At 34.8% G+C, this 21411-nt stretch overlaps 1 protein-coding gene across 1 annotated transcript in view; it reads left to right on the top strand.

Annotated features, from left to right (window-relative positions):
- VPS13C (vacuolar protein sorting 13 homolog C) overlaps positions 1–21411 on the top strand; it is a 176531-nt gene that overhangs the window by 82359 nt on the left and 72761 nt on the right. Inside the window, exons 36-46 of the mRNA XM_058541734.1 lie at positions 6337–6473; positions 8365–8521; positions 9533–9612; positions 10170–10229; positions 10938–11100; positions 12864–12980; positions 14539–14642; positions 15048–15215; positions 16596–16900; positions 17867–18014; positions 21245–21395. Of these exons, the coding sequence (XP_058397717.1) occupies positions 6337–6473; positions 8365–8521; positions 9533–9612; positions 10170–10229; positions 10938–11100; positions 12864–12980; positions 14539–14642; positions 15048–15215; positions 16596–16900; positions 17867–18014; positions 21245–21395 (1590 nt within the window). The remainder of the gene's footprint in view (positions 1–6336; positions 6474–8364; positions 8522–9532; positions 9613–10169; positions 10230–10937; positions 11101–12863; positions 12981–14538; positions 14643–15047; positions 15216–16595; positions 16901–17866; positions 18015–21244; positions 21396–21411) is intronic.

Below are 21411 nucleotides of genomic sequence, written 5' to 3'. Positions count from 1 at the left end.
TAAGCAAACAATCAGTTCAGATTTTTTTCTAAGTTGCATAAGTTAGGAGGAAGCCCTAAAGAAAGATTTCAAACCAGTGGAGGATTCCTGGGATAATTAGTGAATTTGCATGTATAGAAAAAAAACATTTAAAGTTGGCACTAGGCTATGGTAGCATACTTTATCTGGGTTTTTTTTGGTGTGTGTGTGTAAGGAAGATTAGCCCTGAGCTAACATACGATGCCAATCCTCCTCTTTTTGCTGAGGAAGATTGGCCCTGGGCTAACATATGTACCCATCTTTCTCTACTTTATATGGGACGCCACCACAGCATGGCTTAACAAGCCGTGCGTCAGTGCGCGCCTGGGATCCGAACCTGTGAACCCCAGGCCGCCGAAGAGGAGCGTGCGTGCCTAACCACTGCGCGCGCGCCTAACCACTGTGCCACCGGGCGGCCCCTTGATCTGGTTTGAAATAAGGATTAGTAGTGAAATATCCCTGAGAATTGAAACATTTGAAAAATCACCACTCAACAAAAATACTGAAAAAATTATACTGCAGTAAAAATGCAAAGAGAATCTAAATTATTAGCTACAAAGGCCCTTTTGACTTAAAGGTTAGGTAACTACCAGATTTATTTTTTTAAGCTATTTTATATGTATATACACACACAGACATCTTTATTTTTTCAAATGAATGGTACCATCCTATATGTGTGTGTATGTGTGTGTATTTCTGCACTTTCCTTTTTTTTTAATTAACAGTGTATATTGGTGTTCATTCCATATCTATAGATTTATGTATATGCATACTATGTATAGATCTGCCTCTTTGTTTTTAATGGCTCCCTGGTATTAAATTCTGTTGAAGTATCATAATTTATTTAGCAAGTCCCTATTGATGGATGTTTCAGGTTGTTTTCAATCTTCCACTCTTACCATGTTGTGTTGAATATCCTTGTACATAGACTTTTACAAGTACATGCATATCTGTAGGGGAAATACCAGGACTCCTGGATTAAAGAGTATTTAATTTTTACTAATTTAATTCAAATTAATAATTAATTAAAATTAACTTAATTTAACATTTTGACAGATCTTACCATTTGCCCCTCATAGAACTTGTACTAATTTTGCACTCCTACCAGGTTGTTTTTCTGGTACAAACACAGCAGATTATCAGACTTTTAAATTTTTGCCAATTTGCTAAGTGAAAAATGATATATCACTATATTTTATCGTTTAAAAAATTTTTTTGACTGTATATTTTTTACTGTAAGTGCACAAATCTTAAGTATATAATTCAGTGAATTTTTACACACGGCTATACCTGTGTTATCACCATGATTAAGATATAGAACATTTCCAGCACAGCGCCCCAGAAGGCATCCCTATGCCCCTTCCCAGTCAGTACCAAACACCTACCCTGCCCACAAATCTTCCCAGAATTAACTGCCATTCTAATTTGTAATACCGTAGATAGATTAGTTTTGCTTCTTCTTGAATTTCATATAAATGGAATCATACAGAATTTACTCTTTGGTTTGGCTTTTTTCATTCATCATTGTTTGTGAAATACATCCCTGTTGTTGTATGCAAGCAGTACTTTGTTCTTTTTATTCCTATGCAGTATTATTATATGAATGTATCAATATTTATTTTATCCATTCTATCTTTGATGATCATTTGGGTTGTTTCCCATTTTTGACTATCATGAATAAAGTTGCTGTGAATGTTACTGCACATGTCTTTTGGCATACTTATATACTGTTTTCTTTTAGGTATCTAGCTAGGAGTAGTATTACTGCATCATATGTTCGGTGTACATTTACTTTCAGTAACTTATGCCAAATTATATCAAACAGTTTTTGAAGTAGTTGTACCGGTTTACTTTCCTATCACCAATATATGAGAGTTCCAGTTGTTTCACACTTTTTTTTTTTTTGAAATCATGGACTTATTAGAGGGCTCAGAAGGAAGCCCTGTGAATAGAGTAAAATCAAGTATCGATCTTTTCTTTTCTTATAATAAATGTAGATGCTGTAGTTTAGATTCATAATAAATAAAGGACTCTTTTAAGCTGTGGGCCTTCTGATTGTAAAAAGAAAGTTTAAATAGACCTGCAGGGTTTTAGAAATTGTGTTCATAATAGGCATTAATTCTCCATTTGGGATGAAATGACTCCCCAGTTCTTACCCTACTAACTTTTTTTTTTTTAATTGTGGTAACATTGGTTTACAACACTGCATAAATTTCAAGTGTACATCATTATACTTCTGTTTCTGCATAGATTGCATCATGTTCACCATCCAAATACTAATTACAATCCGTCACCACACACATGTGCCTAATCATCCCTTTAGCCCTCCTCCCTCCCCCCTTCCCCTCTGGTAACCACCAATCCAGTCTCTGTCTCTATGTGTTTGTTGTTGTTTTTATCTTCTACTTAATGAGTGAGATCATACGGTGTTTGACCTTCTCCCTCTGACTTATTTCGCTGTGCACAGTACCCTTAATGTCCATCCACGTTGTCACAAATGCCTGGATTTCATCGTTTCTTATGGCTGAGTAGTATTCCATTGTGATATATACCACATCTTTATCCATTCGTCCATTGATAGGCTCTTAGTCTTGGCTTTTGTGAATAATGCTGCATTGAACACAGGGGTGCATATATCTCTACGCATTGGTGTTTTCCTGTTCTTTGGATAAATACCCAGCAGTGGAATAGCTGGATCATATGGTAATTCTATCCTTAATTTTTTGAGGAATCTCCATACTGTTTTCCGTAGTGGCTGCACCAGTTTGCATTCCCACCAGCAGTGTATGAGAGTTCCCTTCTCGCCACATCCTCTCCAACACTTGTTTCCTGTGTTGTTATTTATAGCCATTCTGATTGGGTGTGAGGTGATATCTCATTGTAGTTTTGATTTGCATTTCCCTGATAGTTAATGGTGTTGAACATCTTTTCATGTGCCTGTTGGCCATCTGTGTATCTTCTTTGGAGAAATGTCTGTTCAGGTCTTTTGCCCATTTTTTAATTGGGTTGTTAGTTTTTTTTTGAGGAGGACTAGCCCTGATCCAACATCCGATACCAATCCTCCCCTTTTTTCTTGAGGAGATTGGTCGTGGGCTAACATCCGTGTCCATCTTCTTCTACTTTATATGGGACGCCACCACAGCATGGCTTACCAAGCGGTGCATTGGTGCATGCCCAGGATCTGAACCTGCAAACCCTGGGGCACTGCAGCGGAGCATGCATACTTAACCGCTGCGCCACCGGGCCGGCCCCAAATTGGGTTATTAGCTTTTTTGTTATTGAGATGTATGAGTTCTTTATATATTTTGGAAATTAACCCTTTATCAGATATATGGTTTGCAAATATCTTCTCCCAGTTGTTAGGTTGTCTTTTCGTTTTGTTGATGGTTTCCTTTGCTGTGCAGAAGCTTTTTAGTTTGACCTAGTCCCATTTGTTTACTTTTTCTATTGTTTCTCTTGCCCGGTCAGACATGGTACTTGAAAATATGTTGCTAAGACTGATGTTGAAGAGCGTACTTCCTATGTTTTCTTCTAGAAGTTTCATAGTTTCAGGTCTTACATTCAAGTCTTTAATCCATTTGGAGTTAATTTTTGTGTATGGTGTAAGGTAAGGGTCTACTTTCATTTTTTTGCATGTGGCTGTCCAGTTTTCCCAACATCATTTGTTGAAGAGCCTTTCCTTTCTCCATTGTATGTTCTTGGCTCCTTTGTCAAAAATTAGCTGTCCATAGATGTGTGGGTTTATTTCTGGGCCCTCAATTCTATTCCATTGATCTGTGTGTCTGTTTCTGTGCCAGTACTGTGCTGTTTGTAGTATATTTTGAAATCAGGGAGTGTGATACCTCCAGCTTTGTTCTTTTTTCTCAGGATTCCTTTGGCTATTCGGGGTCTTTTTTTGTTCTGTATAAATTTTAGGATTCTTTGTTCTATTTCTGTGAAAAATGTTGTTGGAACTTTGATAGGGATTGCATTGAATCTATAGATTGCTTTAGGAAGTGTGGCTGTGTTAATTCTTCCAATGTTAATTGGCTATGTTAATTCTGCCAATCTGAGAGTGTGGAATATCTTTCTATTTCTTTGTGTCTTCTTCAGTTTCTTTCAGTAATGTTTTATAGTTTTCAGTGTACAGATATTTCACCTCTTTGGTTAAGTTTATCCCTAGGTATTGTATTCTTTTTGTTGCAACTGTAAATGGGATTGTATTCTTTTTTTTTTTTTTATGAGGAAGATTAGCCCTGAGCTAACGTCCGTTGCCAATTGTCCTCTTTTTTTGCTGAGGAAGATTGGTCCTGGGCTAACATTTGTGCCCATCTTCCTCTACTTTATATGGGACGCTGCCACAGCATGGCTTGGCAAGCATTGTGTCGGTCCACACCTGAGATCCGAACCTGTGAACCCTGGGCCGCCGAAGCAGAGTGCGTGAACTTAACCACTATGTGCACCAGGCCGGCCCCAGGATTGTATTAATATCTCTTTCTGCTACTTCATCATTATTGTATAAAAACGCAACTGATTTTTCTATGTTTATTTTGTATCCTGCAACTTTACCGTATTCATTTATTATTTCTAAAAGTTTTTGGTGTATTCTTTAGGGTTTTCTATATATAAAATCATGTCATCTGCAAATAGTGACAGTTTCACTTCTTCCTTTCCAATTTGGATCCCTTTTATTTCTTTTTCTTGCCTGATTGCTCTGGCTAGGACTTCCAATACTGTGTTAAATAAGAGTAGTGAAAGTGGGCGTTCTTGTCTGGTTCCTGTTCTTAGAGGGTGTTTCACATTTTCGCTAGTACTTGGTATTGTCAGTATTTTTAAATTTAGCCATCCTGGCAGATATGCAGTGGTATCTCTATGGCTTTTATTTGTACCCTGATTACTAATGAAATTGAAAACCTTTTCATATGATTGTTGGCCATTTGAATATCCTCTTTTGTGATGTGACTATTCAAGTCTATTGACCATTATTTTTATTGAGATGTTTGTCTTTTTTCTTATTAATATATAGGAGTCCTTTATTTATTCTGGATATGAACCCTTTGCTGGTTATATGTGTTGTATGTCTATGTGTTGGTATATGTGTAGAAATGTCTTCTTCCTATCATTGGTTTGCCTTTTCTCTCTCTTAATGGGTCTTTGTGAATAGAAATAGTTAATTGTAATGAATTCCAATTTACCATTTTTTTTAATGATCAGTGCTTTTCAAAAATTAAAGAAGTCTTCACCTATTCCAAGAATTGTTTTCTAAAAGCAAAATATTCACTAGAATTATTTCCCCTGGATCACATTATGTTTGGCACAGTGCTGGAATAAAGGAATAGTTAGGAAACCTTGCCTTATGTTTTTCTTTCACAAAAATAATAATTGACAGCAGTGGTTTTCTGTATGGGTTTCTGGTATAGTTTATGCTACAGCGTTCCTTTGTGTTACATTAGTGGTCATGGGTAAAGTTAAGTGCAATAATATTAATAACTAATGTAATGATATTGAGCGTTGGTTGAGAGAAGGCTATAAAGTCAGACTGATGAGTTTGGACTTCACCACTTGCCATCTGTGTGACTCTAGGAAAGGTACTGAATCTATCTGAACCTCAATTTTCTCCTCTGTGAAATGAGGACAATAACATTTTTATCTCAAAGGGTTGAGACAATCCATGTACAGCCCTTAGCACATTGTCTACACAGAGGTAAGCACTTAGCAAGTGATAGCTGTTATTAGTTTTGTGTATTACAGCTTGGAACACAGTTTTATTGCACATCAGGGTGTGTGAATTTCAGCACATCATCATACTCATATAGCTTTACTTTTGCTTCTTGGTATGACAAAAGAGACTCTAAACATTTCCCCCTTTTTTTTTTTCTTTTCTAGCCTTAACTCTTATTATCTTCCTCATGATTTAGTTATATCAAACTCCATTCTGTTTTCAAAACCCAACCTCTTAACTTATTCTCACAGTCTTCTCTGTGTGAGGAGGTGCTTCAGTTCTACTTGAATTGTAATTCCCCTGTTAAGCCTTTCTTGACCTCCCATAACAATGTCATGCCTAGTTCTGTGCTTTTTGCACATTTTATATAGGGTCTATTAACATTTGTTCACTTAATCTGACTAAGTGTAGCCTCCTTATTTTGTTTCCTTGTATTTTAAATGTATATGTCTCTTCTGCTAAACTCTGAGCTTTCTAAGGGCTGGAGCTGTATATTACTGATTTGTGGTCTTTCAGTGCCTGCCCCAGGTCTAGAGTACTGGTGTTTAAGTACTCCATGAGTATTTGTGGAGAAATGTGTGAATAGAAGTGAATGAATTTCTTTTAAACATCTTTAGGTGAAACTAAAGAGCCACTTGAAATCTCTACAGCACAACAAGATGTACATGCTTCACAAAGTTCTTTAACAGCTGGAGTGGGAGAAATTAGATCTGTAGACATCATTAATATGCTGCTGAATTTTGAAATCAAAGAGGTGTGTAATTTTCATCTGTTTTTGTAAAGTGAGGTAAATAAATAATGGATTTTTGGAGTTCCCTCTACTAAAATAAACTTCTAGATTATTGATATAGATGTAAAAAAATCTTACATAGACTGTAATTTGTACGTAGCAGTAATGTTTTAAAATTTGAGAGTTTGTTAAAGATGGGTTATATTTGGGCAATATAATATTTCATAGAGAAAATGGTAGCATGTCCTATAACATGCTTTTCAAATGATTTTAGGACAGATGGAATGTGGCTTGCTTTGGATTTCATATAGGAAAGGCTGGAAAGGGAAACAGTGGCAGAGAAATCTTTTGCAAATTTTAGAAACCCTTGGTAGAATAAAACACAATATGTCTACATTTTTTAAATGTTATATTACCACCATCTGCTTCCCATCTGCAGATTCTTGAGGAAAGATTAAATGGATTTTCCTCTTCTGTATTCACACATTTAGCAAATATTCATTGCATGTTCTAAGCACTGAGAATACAGAGGTAAAAGGCAGAGACTCTGAACTCAAACAAGAAAACAATTAAAATTTTTCTAAGTGCTCCCATTAAAAATGTGCCCAGGGAGCTTGTGGCAGTGATGGGAGGGAGGGGGCATCTAAGCAGTCTGAGAAGGTCAGGGAAGATTTGTTGGAGGAAGTGGCATTCGAGTTTTTAAAGAAGAGTAAGGTGTAGTCTGAGAAAAGGAGATCAGGAAAAGGGACTGGGACAGAGTAGAAAGAGGAACAGGCATAAAGATGTGAATATGTGAGACAGCATAGTGGATACAGGTACTTGCAAGAACTTCTTTCAGAATCTCATCATTAAATGGTTGTACAGAGGTTATGTTCTTTCTCTGAGTTAAAAATAATAAACTTTTAAACAAATAAGTTCTACTTTTTTGATCTGAAATAAATGCTTTGAAACTAGCTTCTTTCATGTTAAACCTCTGCTATTTTTCTGGTTAATATTACAGTTATTGAAGATTTTTGAGCTTTGATAATTGAAACATTTATAGATGAATCATTCTGTTTGCAAATGGGCTTCGTTAACATATGTACATAGAAAACTCATAAGTTCTTATATCATTTGTAATACATATTATTACAGTTCCCTTCCATTAGGACAGTGGTTGGGGTGGGGGGAAGCAATTTGCATCCTCCCCTCAGGCCAATATTTGGCACTGTCTGAAGACATTTTTGGTGTCTGGCAACCAGTGGGTAGAGGCCGGTGATGCTATAAACATTCTGCAGCACACAGGACTGCTCCCCAGTGCAGAGAATTATCCAGCCCAAAATGTCAGTGGTGCCAGTGTTGAGAAATCTTGCTTTAGGAGTACAGTCATGCACCGCATAACGATGTTTCGGTCAGTGACAAACTGCATATACAACAGTGGTCCTGTAAGATTAGTACCATACAGCCTGAGTGTGTAGGAGGTTATACCATCTACACTTGTGTAAGTACACTCTATGATGTTCATACGACGACGAAATCTCCTAACGACGCATTTCTCAAAACAGATCCCTGTTGTTGAGCAACACATGACTGTAGTATAAAAATTGACCATTTATCTCACAGACTTTCAAATGAAAGGCCATGCATCAGCCTAGGACTTCTGTGAATTAGGCAGAACTACTCTTTTTTTTTTTTTTTTTTTACCTTTACCTTGAAAACTACTAGAATATAGTGGCATTGTTTCAAAAGTCTGAACAAGTAAATGTGTCTTCCAAAGTAAATAACACTAGGCAATTTCCAGACACAAAGAGAAGTAAACATCTTTACATTGCGTGAGTTTTTTTGTTATATCACTCTGAATGGTTATTAAATTGTTGACTTATCCTCATTGTATATTAGGGAAATAGTTTGTGGTAATACTGGTACCTTTTTCTAGGTTGTGGTTACTTTGATGAAAAAAGCAGAAAAGAAAGGAAAGCCTATACATGAACTAAATGTCCTGCAGCTTGGAATGGAAGCTAGAGTTAAAACTTATGACTTGACTGCTAAAGCTTATCTAAAAAAAATTAGTATGCGATGCTTTGAGTTCACTGGTAAGTGTAAACTATAGTCTGTGTAAATTATCTATGTAGTAGACAGATGGTCCCTACCTTTTTATCAATAATAAGCATATTTATTATTCACCATAATTATTTAGTTATATTAAATTTATTACATTGATACAAAGGAATTTTATATTTTAAAATTTATTATCTATGTAGTTACTTATCATAAAGAATATATCTAAATATATATCTATATTTAGCATTAAGTAAAATGTATCCTAAAGAAAAATGAAGCATATGTCTTCATTGTCTATACATTATGCTTCAGTACTTGTAAAAGGCAACATTTAATTATAACTATACTATGAGAACTGATATATTAGGAAATCAGAACCCAAGTACAGTACCCAGGTGTAGAGTCCAGGGATCCTTTTTGAAAAGGTGAGTTAATTTACTCGGAAGTAACTTTTTGTTTGTTTTTTATTTATTTTTAAATTACATTGGTGTTTTTTAATTTGTTTTTAATGACGTTAATATATACTTATGAAAAATGAAAATTAAACAATACAAAAATGTATAGGGGAAAAATTTCACATCACCTTATGTTCTCACTCCCTTACCCCCGCATGAATACTAAGTTACTGTTCAGCAAGTTTCCTCAACCTTTCAAATTCACTTTCTAAATTGCATCAAGCCAACTTTTAAAGTTGCTATGGATGTTTAAAGTTTAAGGGAACTCTGTGGGGTAACTTTAAGTAAAGCAGGCTTGTTTGAGAATAATCCCTAGTTTATGTGTTTTATGGAGTAGCACGAAATGTTACAAGAGTTGTAATTGGCTGGTGCTGGGTTTTTTTTTTTTTTTTTTTAGTGGAGTTTCTTTCCTTTTTTTTTCAAAACCAGTTTTATTGAGCTATGATTTATATACTGTAAAATTCACCCTTTTTGGTATACAGTTCTATGAGTTTTGCCAAACATACATTTATGTAACTGGTCTGTTTTAAAATACATTTGAAATGTGTAAACGACTTATTGGAGCTACCTTGTCTTTTTTTGTTTTAGACTCGAAAGGAGAACCTCTTCACATTATTAATTCTTCTAATGTAACTGATGAACCCCTTCTGAAAATGTTATTGACAAAGGTACCTGGTTGTATATCTAGGTTCTTTAATTGCATTAAAGGTTGTATATTTTGTATTTGTAAGGGTTGTATTAAAGGTTGTATATCTAATTCTTTAATATTTGAATATATGAAATTATGTAATTTCTCCATATTTAATGTTTCAGTTTTCGCCCATAAATTTTTTGCTCTAAAACTGGTTGATTATAGTGAATTATGCAAGCATCTGACCATCCTGGATAATTTCAGTTACCTTCTGAGTTAACCCTGTGTTGTTGAATAAGTGGGAGTATACAAAATTCCATTGTAATCTGAAGCAAAGTTTGCTGTAGTCTAGATACACTAGCATTTTTCCCTACCATTAGTACTAAGTAGGATAAGGAATTTGAGTTTTTGCTTCTATAGAATGTGAGAAATGCTTATGTGGTCAATTTTTGGCATGTTCTTCTTTGCCTTTAAGAAATATGTTTATAGTGTTTTCATAGCATACTTTGAAAAGTAAAGAATATATATATATTTTTCAATGTGTGAATTTTTTAGTGTTTGCAACCCAGTGGTTTAATCTTTCACTATTTCTAGGCAGACAGTGATGGACCAGAATTTAAAACCATTCATGACAATACCAAACAGAAACTAAAGGTAAATCTTTTCTAATTAACTATAAGCCTAGGTTATATTAATCATTAAATCTAGCTTCATAGCCATCTTCAGTTGTGAGATTGTAGAGTTCTAAAATTAGAATGAGGGTGGCAATAATATTAGATCTAATCTTGTTGATAAAAGAAATGAATATAGAGTTGAAATAAAATTCTTAGAAAAGTTCATTTGATTTCCTAAGAGGTTGTTTCCCAGATATGAATTAATGATTCCTTGTTGAGTACAAAAATAATACACTTAAAGGGTATTTTTTTCACTAGGGTTATTTGGCCTAACGTTGACGGGAGCATTAAATATTTGAATTATATACTGACTAGGATGAGAATAAAATTAAGGACAAGGCTAAAAGTACGGCCCAGTACAAACGTTGCTCATAGTCCATTTGAGCTTGTATAGTCTGCCTTGGAACCATCTGAAATGTGATTGAGCTGAGGCCTAATAATACTTCCTATATCTTTACTTAAAACCCGTCATGTTCTGTTGAGGTTAAGAGTTACAGCTGGGTGTGGGAGAGGGCAGAGTGTTGGTCTGTTGTCTGATAAGGATTAACATTGTAATAGTGAGTTCTTTCTTAAAAAATTAAAAAAGGACCTTAATTGAACTATTCTTGTGCTGCTTGTAAATGTTGAAACTTAATATAAAAATGTCAGCATATCTGAAATCTGGTTCTCTAATTGTTTGTTATCTTAGGTTTCATTTTCATCCTTAGACTTAGTACTTCATTTGGAAGCTTTACTCTCCTTCCTGGATCTTTTATCATCTGCCCTCCCATCCTCTGAACCTTCCTCTTCTGAGAAAGAATCTAAGCTGAAACCGCTTGTGGAAGAGTCCAGAAGTATTGTTGTCAAAGCTGGTATTAACTTTTGAGTCATGGTCTAATACTTTCTGTCTGAACTTTAAAAATTGTATAATAACTTATATTTTCAAGCTAAGGTAAATATTTAGCACCTTAATGGTACAGCTGCTCTGACAGATTAGGTTAGTTTCAAAAGAAAGCAAAATTTATCCCTATGGTATTGTAGAGTAATTTAGTGAGGCATTTTAAATAAGTGTTTAATATTAATCATGTATTTATATTTGATTTCACTTTCTAGCTTTTACATAAAGTTGTATATACTTTGCATTGATGTCTCTGCAGCCTTCACTCCAATGAAAGTAGGAGAGGAAGAAATTAAAATATGAATACGATCATGCCCTAGTAACACAGGCCCATTTCAGTCAGTCAAGTAAACCTACCTGGCGCTCAACAATTTGAAGTGCAGGACACACAAGGAAAAATCTCCTGGAAGAGACAGACTCACTTTGGTTTCTGAATTTAAATCACATACAGATATGGGCACATTTTCCTCAAGTATATGGCTTGTGCTATGAAATGTTAGATATGATGTATCCTGAGTGAATATGGACTTGTTTTTAAGTCAAATATGTTAATTATTTTTCTTTCATATCATATTATGAATATCTAACATCCAGTAATTTAATTTTCAGACCATTACCTGTTTGAGTTATATTTTACTACTGGCATCTTTAAAGTGTAAAACTTAGTACTATTAGATCTGATACAAGGATCAAATTTTTTTTTAACCAAGGAGCAGGGCAATACTTTTGCTGTAAACTAAAGTAGAAGGGTTTTACCTTCTTTGTCTTTAATGTGCTTGTTACATTAATATCCATGGAAATGCTTTTTTATATAACATATACATACATACATACACACACAATTAAATAAATGAAGAAGCAATGTTTAAGCTCACAATAAACTACAAAAAATATTAATCCAAAGAAACAGTCTTCCAGTTATGCTATATACTTTGTTTTTATGGCTGATTATGCTACCTTAAATCTTAAGGGAAAAAACCCTATTATCATCTTAGTGATTAAGGACTGATGTCCCCATGTTTTTAGAATTTAGTGGGAAAAGGTCTGTTTCCCTTACACATGACAAATCTCTAGGAAAGTATATCCTAAATTTATCAATCAGGACCTGGACTAAAGCAGATTAAGGGAATCCCTTGATTGTGATTCTTATACACATGTACAAGCACACATTATAATTTTTTTGTACTTTTTAAACTTTATCCCTTTATGTTTATGTCTCATAGAATTTATTTTAGAATTCTTCATGGAGAAACAGAATTCAATCTAGAGAAACTGGTTCTACAGTTAATAACACGCATTATAAGTGTCATAGTTAATAATATCTATTAACTATCATCGCTATTCCAGTTTTTCATGAAATATTCTTTTTTGACCTAATATATGATATGAAAAGGTGTTCAAAATCAAAATTTGGGGCCAATAGAATTCTAGAATTCTAATATAGAGGATTTTCTTTTTTCCCAGAAGAAAAATTATAGTAAAGTTTCCATCTAGCAAATTGTACTTTCAAGGCACTATGAAAGTTTGCCTTTATTCTTAACTTGGAGGAGAATATGCTAGTTTCTGTCTGATTGGCATTTGAAGATTGATTCAAAATCCCTATTATATGTAATCTTACTGGAAGACTTTTTGATTCTTCATAGTTCATAATGTACTTTTATTTTAGCGAATTTGAGATTATTTTGTGTTATATCATTTTTGCACTTTGCTAATCACAAGGTATGTATTACTTTTTAGTATCCAGCGACGCTTCTCAAGATGATGTTTTTGATTTAAAGATCATAGCTGAATTAAATGCATTTAATGTCTTTGTCTGTGATCAGAAGTGTAACATTGCAGATATTAGAATACACGGTAAGTAATTATTCCTTGCTGTGGGTATTTCTGTTTCTTTACATAGACCTCCAGGAAGAATGAGCTTGTGCGTGGTAGATTTTTCATGAATCATCTTTTAGTTTACTCGTATTGAAGAGTTGTGCAAACTTTTCAAAGATGTACTTTGAGATGTTAGAAGTAAATTTGTTATGATTCACAACTGACATGAGACATTCCTTATGTATTTAAAAAATTTCCGAATAAGTCTAAGGCTTAATCTCTCATATTCTGTTTGCATTTTCAGAATAATGTAACTTTAATTTAAATCAAGAAATGAATATCATGATAACATCTCAGTGGGTAAAGACAATGTCGTTATCCTTATTTCCCTTGTCTTTTGGGCATATATAGTATCAGGAAGAGAAGTTTCTAAAAGAAATTTTTAAGCCTTACTCATCATTAGTTGATATAAGGATGAGTTCAGATTATACTATGGGTTCTGGAGCCAGCCTGCCAAGGTTCACATTTTGGCTGTAACGCTTACTGGCTAACCTTGAGCAAATTAATTAACCTTTCTGTGCCTTAGTTCCCTCTTCTGTAAAATGGAGATAGTTGTAACAATTATTCATATAGGGTTGTTGTGAGGATTAAGTTTACACATTTACATATATTTAGAAAAGTGCCTGGTACATAGTAAGCAGTTTAAAAAGGTTAAAAAATTGGTTTCAGGGGTCGGCCCGGTGGCGCAAGCTGTTAAGTGCGCGCACTCCACTGCAGGGGCCCGGGGTTCGCCAGTTCGGATCCCAGGTGCGCACTGACACACCGCTTGTCAAGCCATGCTGTGGCAGCATCCCATATAAAGTGGAGGAAGATGGGCATGGATGTTAGCCCAGGGCCAGTCTTCCTCAGCAAAAAGAGGAGGATTGGCAGATGTTAGCTCAGGGCCGATCTTCCTCAAAAAAGAAAAAATCGGTTTCATTCAACAAATATTACTAAGTATCTATTTTATGGGTGGCATGGTAGTGATTTGGGCTTATTACTAGGTCTTAGCTGCAGGCATTCTCTCTACTGAGGAGCAGTTTTAGAAATCTCCCTGCCTTTAGAAATTATGCAAATGGCAAAAAGTGTTTTGGAGGGAAATCTTAGAAGATTGTATTTTAGGTAAAGTTTATTGTAGAAAGAATAGTACTTATTCATCAGATTATATTCATTTATGCTTAGTTATTGGAGCAGTAGTTCTCATAATAACTGTCAGATGGCTATTTAACAAACATTATGTGTGTTCCTAAATGACTGCTTCTGATCTTGCCAGTGCACAGGATATTCGTGTTTGGAGACCTGTGATTAATTTCCTTTGAAATTTGGTTTCTTTTGTTTAAAAATTGTCACAACTTTTATGTATGAGATGCCTGTAGCACTTGAAGATATTATAATCTTTCTTAGGTATCTCATGCATAGAAGTTGATGCCTTTAATATGTCTAATAGTGAGAATTTTTTTTCGTTCTGTATCTTGGTAGTATATTATTGAACTTAAATACCACTGAATTGGTTCACTTGGATTGGGTGAAAAGTTTGTACATGTTATGTTTCCCATAGGAATGGATACCTCTATTTCTGTGAAGCCAAAGCAGACCAACATGTTTGCCAGACTTAAAGATATCGTAGTTACAAATGTTGATTTGCTGTCTATTCACAAAAAGGTAATTAAAAATTAGGTTTTTATATTGCAATTTATTTTTTTTCTTTGGGTTTGAGATGCCTTTATTCATTTGTTCAGTATATATTTATTAAGTGTTGTGTGTCAGGTACTTTATTAGGGATTGGGCATGAATATCGTTGTTGTCTGGGTTCACATTGTTTGTGGAATAAGTGATTTGTAAAAGTTATTTCTGACCATTAGGTAATTGATATTTCCATTGATAAAATGATTTTTATAGGAATAGTAAAAAGTTATTGTCAAGTAAAATGTTTTTAACTAATGAGTTATTGAAGGTTGAATTTAAATGGTGCTTCTTCATATAGAAAGAATTCTGTAATAAGGAAACATTTATAATACAGTGATACAGCTCTTTTGATGTAATAACCAGTTAATTTAATACTTTTAGGCTGTCTCTATTTTGGAAGATGAAGTCTTTAGATTCCAAATGACTCTTTTTCCAGACGCCACGGAAGGAAAGGCTTATGCTGATATGTCTGAAGTAGATGGCAGACTTAGTCTCAAAGTCGGTTGTATTCAAATTGTTTATGTTCATAAATTCTTCATGTCTCTTTTGGTAAGTTTTTTTAAAAATATATTTATTTCTTACTGAGGCCTAAATATCTTTGCTTATACATCTGAATCTAGATAGTCAAACTGTTTACTAATAGGGCTGTGTGATAAATGCCCAAAGGCTAAACAGAATATTATATATATATAGTTAAGGAAATGCTTTACATGATGGGTAACCAAATTAATTTTTGTTATCATTGTTTTGAACATATAAACTGTCATTCTTTAGCGTTTCCATAGTTATATATTTCTTTTAATTATTTATTTCCATGTACGTGTCAAACTTAAGAGTTTAAATCTGCCTATGCCTCTTAGCAAGGCTGTTAATCAAAGCTTACAGGTTGTCAATTTCTACGTAAAACAGTCATGTTTTATTTTTCTGGAAAGTAATTTATTTGGAAGGGGGAGTTTAAGTCACTTTGTATTATTAATCAATGAGCATCAAGAATATTGCTTCTAAGAATGATCTTTTCTTCATTGGGAAAAATCTTTCTGTTTTTAGTTGAAATTGAGATGAAGTGCATCTTACTCTAAAAAAGGAAGCTTTGATTCTTATTAGTGATTGCAAGATTGTAGACACTTTAAGCATCTTTCCTTATGCCTGAGTACACTTAAAAAATATCTTCAGGAATAACCTGACAAAACCTTAGTTTCCAAGAGTAAACTTTTTTCCTGTGACCTAGAGGTACAGAATTGAACCTGCTTTGAGAGAAGTTAAGTGTTCTCCTCCATCTCTTTTATTTAAATTTGAATTTAAAATGACTAAGATTCCTGAGTAAAAAGGAGATATAAAAAAGACTTGTTAACCAAAATTTGTCATAAAAACCAAATAATTCCGAAATATATAGAATGAAAGTTAAAGGACGCTTCTTTCCTAGAGGTAACTATTGTTAATATCTCAGAGTGTATCTTTCTAAACTTTACTCTCTCCATATACACAATCATAAATAACATCTTTTTTTTTTGTGAGGAATATCAGCACTGAGCTAATATCCATGCCAATCCTCCTCTTTTTGCTGAGGAAGACTGGCCCTGGGCTAACATCTATTGCCAATCCTCCTCCTTTTTTTCCCCTTTTTCTCCCCAAAGCCCCAGTAGATAGTTGTATGTCATAGTTGCACATCCTTCTAGTTGCTGTATGTGGGACGCCGCCTCAGCATGGCCGGACAAGTGGTGCATCGGTGCACGCTCAGATCTGAACCCGGGCTGCCAGTAGCAGAGCGCACGCACTTAACTGCTAAGCCGTGGGGCTGGCCCCTAACATCTCTTTTATATTACCACTTTTATTTAGTTTTTCCTTTTAAAGTAAATGCTTTTTAAAGTTTTTCCTTTTTAAAATAAATCTTGTTTTTTGAGAATTCTAAACATCAGTCTCTTTCAACAGAATTTCCTCAACAATTTCCAAACTGCCAAAGAAGCTTTGAGTGCAGCCACAGTCCAGGCTGCAGAAAGAGCTGCTTCCAGCATGAAAGACTTGGCTCAGAAGAGTTTCCGCCTTTTGATGGATATCAATTTGAAAGCACCAGTTATTATCATTCCTCAGTCTTCAGTGTCACCTAATGCTGTTATAGCAGACCTGGGTTTAATCAGAGTTGAGAACGAATTTAGCTTAGTTCCTATGGAACAATATTCGCTTCCTCCAGTGATTGACAAAATGAGCATCCAACTCACTCAGTTGAAGCTGTCCAGGTATAAATATATAATCCAATTGTGTATTACTTACTAGAAATAGAATTTTCATAGAATCTTTGCTAGGGTAAAATACTCTAGTAATTTGTGATTCTTGTTCCTTAATTCTCCTAATTATGAGAACTTGACCATTGGTTTTTGGTCAGTGGTTAATAGTAGTACACCTCATAGAATCTGCATTTGTCTAACTAAATTTATAATGTGATTTTTTTCCATTCTACAAAAATTTCCTATGATAAAATTATAGTTTGCTCAATAATCATTTAGATTTATTTTTATTTATTTTTTTTAACTTTGCACATAGCTATTTTCTTTAGATGGGAGAAAACTTCTTAAAATGTAATAAAATTTGAGATTTATTTCTCATTTCCAAACCTTGTCATATTTGGGAATTTTTAATGAGGTATCCCAGGGATTATTTAATCCAAATGGGGAAGTGTTGGCTCTGTTGAATGACAAGAGTACTTATTTGGTTGTGCAGATGGTTGTTGGCAGGCAAGCTAGAAATGACTATCAACCATATGTTTGTTTAACTTCTAGGTTTGGTGAGTTTTTCTCTTTGAGTTTGGAGCATTACCAATAACATAAAACTAAAGACTAAGTAGACTATCACTTTCTTTGTCCTCTAATTGTAGGAGGATGTAACATTTGTTAGTATGTCATTGCACTAGTTGCTAATATTAAAAAGTCTTTGTGAAAGATAGTAAATAGTGCAGTAGTCATACTTTATGAAATTTGTGTCCTTGAAATCGGTATCACATAGGCTTTGTTTTAGATGGCTCTGCATATAAACTTGATTTATTCTGATTTGGATTGATTTGTGAAAAGAAGCATGTTCCAAAAGAATTCTGTAGCAGCCTTCAGTGTTTAGGAAAATGGTATGTGGAAACTATTACAGAATATTATAGTCTTCATTTTAAAATGTAAATTTCAGAAATACAAAATAAATTCTTGTTTATCTTTCAGAACTATTTTGCAGGCTGGCTTGCCACAATATGACATTGAAATTTTAAAACCAGTCAATATGCTTTTGTCTATTCAGCGAAATTTAGCAGCAACATGGTGTACGCAAATTCCAGGGATGAAGATAAAAGGAAAACTAAAACCCATGCAGGTAAGTATATGTATAAAATATCTGAAAATTGCTATATAGGCTTTTATCATTGGTCATAGTGCAGTTCTAGTATACCTCAGAAGTGATGATGCATAAAAGAGAATACTTTGTTAACTGAAAATGAGATCATCCTAGCTTCCCATGCTTCTCTTTATTTCATTTTAGTCAGATATTTGGTAAAGCCAGCAAAAAGTCTGAGATAAAACCTATTGGAGTCTACTGAAAATATTAGTAATTTTAGAAAATTTTATTAAAGTTTTAAGGCAGTTTAATTATAAGACACTATAAAGTGATATTTAGATACCACATTTAAAGCACCTTAGTAGTATTTTTAATGTATTGAAGCACTTTTTAAGTTAGAAAAGTGGACATTTTAAATAGGTGAATATGTTTATTTGATAAGCATATAAATACAGCAATATTTTAGTATTATAGTTAGCAGGTCATGTTTAAGCTCACAGGAAGAGATGATACTGGTCAAAGATGGTCATGGAAGTGTAGGAATCCTATGATTCTTGTGTGCCTGTGTGTGAAACTGTTGAAGCCAAACAGTAGGGGATGGGATAGATAGAGTGGGGAGGGAGTGACTAAACAAAAGAGTGTGTGAAAAATAAATAAAAATTTAGTAGTTTAGTGTTTTTTGATATCTGTGATTATTGCAGAGTTAGTCCTAAGGTAAGACAGGAAGGGTCAAAGGAGCAGAGTTCTACTAGGGAAGACGTTAAAATTGAAGTTTGTAGTAGGGATGAAAGTACGTGTAGATATTATATGAGTAAGAGTGTGTGTTTAGGGTATTTGTAGAGACTTCTCTATTCCAGAGTATGGGACTCTTCTTAATTTCTCCCTTGCTGTTAAGAGATTAGATCCCAGGGCCGGCCCCATGGCTTAGTGGTTAAGTGCACGCGCTCCGCTGCTGGTGGCCCGGGTTCATATCCCGGGCGCACACCGACGCACCGCTTCTCCGGCCATGCTGAGGCTGCGTCCTACGTACAGCAACTAGAAGGATGTGCAACTATGACATACAACTATCTACTGGGGCTTTGGGGGGAAAAAATAAATAAATAAAATTAAAAAAAAAAAAAAAGAGATTAGATCTCAGGACTAATATTTGACCCTTTCCCTTTCCTTTCAAAGATTGTATGGTTATAGGTTTGCTGAAAGCAAAAGTAAAACCTAAATGTCTATCAATAGGAGAATATGGATCAAATTATGGTATATTCATACAATGGATGTTATAAAGCAGATAAAGTGAATGAGCTAGAACTACATGAAACGTATGTCTTAAACATAAAAATGAGTTGCAAAATGATAGTACAGTTCTACATTATTTCAAATTTTACAGCAAGCAAGACAATGGACAATGCTGTATACTGTTTATAGGGGAATGCAATAGTGGTAAATGTAAGAAAGCATTCATGGGAAGAATAATTGTCTAATTCAGGATAGTGTCTTTCTCTGAGATGGAAAGAAGAAGGGTATGGGGCCTCATAGAAGTAAACATGGAGCATCAACCGTATCTGTAAAAGGATCTGAAGGAAATATACCAACTTGTTAAGGTTTAACAAAGCTAGATGGTAGATGCACTGGGGAGGATTATAGTATTCTCTATGCTTTTTCTTTATGCTTGAAGTATTTCAAAAGAAACAAGAAAAAAAAGGAACAGATCCAACAGTTTGCATCAAAGCATGATCATCCCTTTAAGTAAAAGGACCCCTGTTAAATCAAGAATGCAGCCATGGTGGGTATGATCTCCACTGCCTAATTTGTCAGCGATCCAGGCCCCTCTAAATACCTCCTCATTGGTCAAAGTCTGTATAGTTTTCCTGGGTCTGGAGTGCAGTTAAGAAAGGGTATCCGGCAGGCAAGTTGTTTGGGTAGATCAGCTTGGCAGTTCTTAACGAACTGTTGGGCTTCCTCTCAAATTGTCCTTCAAACTTACTGAAGGTCAGTCTAAGTATATGATACAATTGCTCTTTTTCACCTGCAGCAAACCAAAGAAGGAGGTGAAGTTAGCTGCTCTTCAGGCAGCTGTGATATCTTGGTTGGTATCACAAGTGAGAGTGAATAGACAAGGAAGTTCTAGGGAGTTAAAATGACATCTGTTCTCTGAGAACTAGGGCTTGGAGCCAACAAGATATCCCTGGTCATTATCTCATGCTAAAATATCTCCCCATTTTCGTTTAGGCAGAAAATTTCTCTGGCTATAGGGGCCTATTTAGGGGACAAAGGGTTCTGTGGTGTTCAGAGGAGAGGGTGCTATGATTGCATACGTGCTTGTGTAAATTTGTGTTTAAGTACTTGAAGCAGGCCTTTTGGACCGCTATGTGTGTAGGGGAAGTGTACAAAAGATAGAGGAATTTAAAAGTTTAATGAATCTTAGCAGCCAGTAGCAGCTTCATTTGTTCTAGCTGCTTCATGTTGTTCTACAGCCACCTATGAGGAAAATGATATTATTCCTATTTTAAAAATTAAGACACTTGAGTTAAGGAAGCCAAGAAACTTGGCCAACATCACAGCTTGAACATAGTAGAGTTGACACAGATCTACCTGACTTAAAAGCTCTTGCTTTTTTTTTTTTCTTTTTGCCACATATCCCGTTTTATAAAGGTAGGAGAAGAACAAGATACTCCTTTCCTGATCTGTGTTTTGGTTTTTAAAAATTCTCTGTAAATGCATTTGTTATTGTTCTAAGAGACATTATTCTTGATAAGTTAAACAAATGTTTTATGTATGTCCAGATGCATATGTACTGAGAATAAGAGCTACTTTGGAGGAGAGCATCTTTTTACTTCTTGGTGGAGACCAGTAACTCGGTAGCACTCTTCCTATATTGAGCTTAGAGGGAAGTAAATAATGTGGAGGGATGTGCTGGTACTGAGAGAGAAAAGAGAGAGGTAGAATGGAGATGAGGAGGTAAGGAGAGGGGAGAGAGGCACAGATCCAGGTACAGGATGAGATAGATAGTAACAGATAAGGCAGGAAGAGAGAGAGAGTACCAGAGGCAGGAACTTGGATATGGGTGGAGGCAGAAGTGTGTTTACACACAGGAGGAATGTCTCATACAATACAAAATGAACTACTACTCTCCTGGTATTTATGGTCCCAATTCTCTCTTTTTTTTAGTTAGAAGAACAATTAGTTAATTTGAGGAACCATAAATTAAGACATAGATATGATATTCTGCATTTTTGCCTACTTTATATTAATAACAACTTATTGTTGGTTTCCAGGTTGCTCTCAGTGAAGATGACTTAACAGTTTTAATGAAAATTTTGCTGGAAAATATTGGAGAAGCTTCTTCACAGCCAAGCCCTACACAATCTACCCAGGAGGCTGTGAGAGTAAGAAAAGATGTTTCGAGTGGACTTGACCACCCCGAAGGTATAAATTAATGAAG

This window comes from Diceros bicornis, chromosome 5, assembly GCF_020826845.1.
Source record: "Diceros bicornis minor isolate mBicDic1 chromosome 5, mDicBic1.mat.cur, whole genome shotgun sequence".
NCBI lineage: Eukaryota > Metazoa > Chordata > Mammalia > Perissodactyla > Rhinocerotidae > Diceros > Diceros bicornis.
This window is presented reverse-complemented; position numbering and strand designations above follow the sequence as displayed.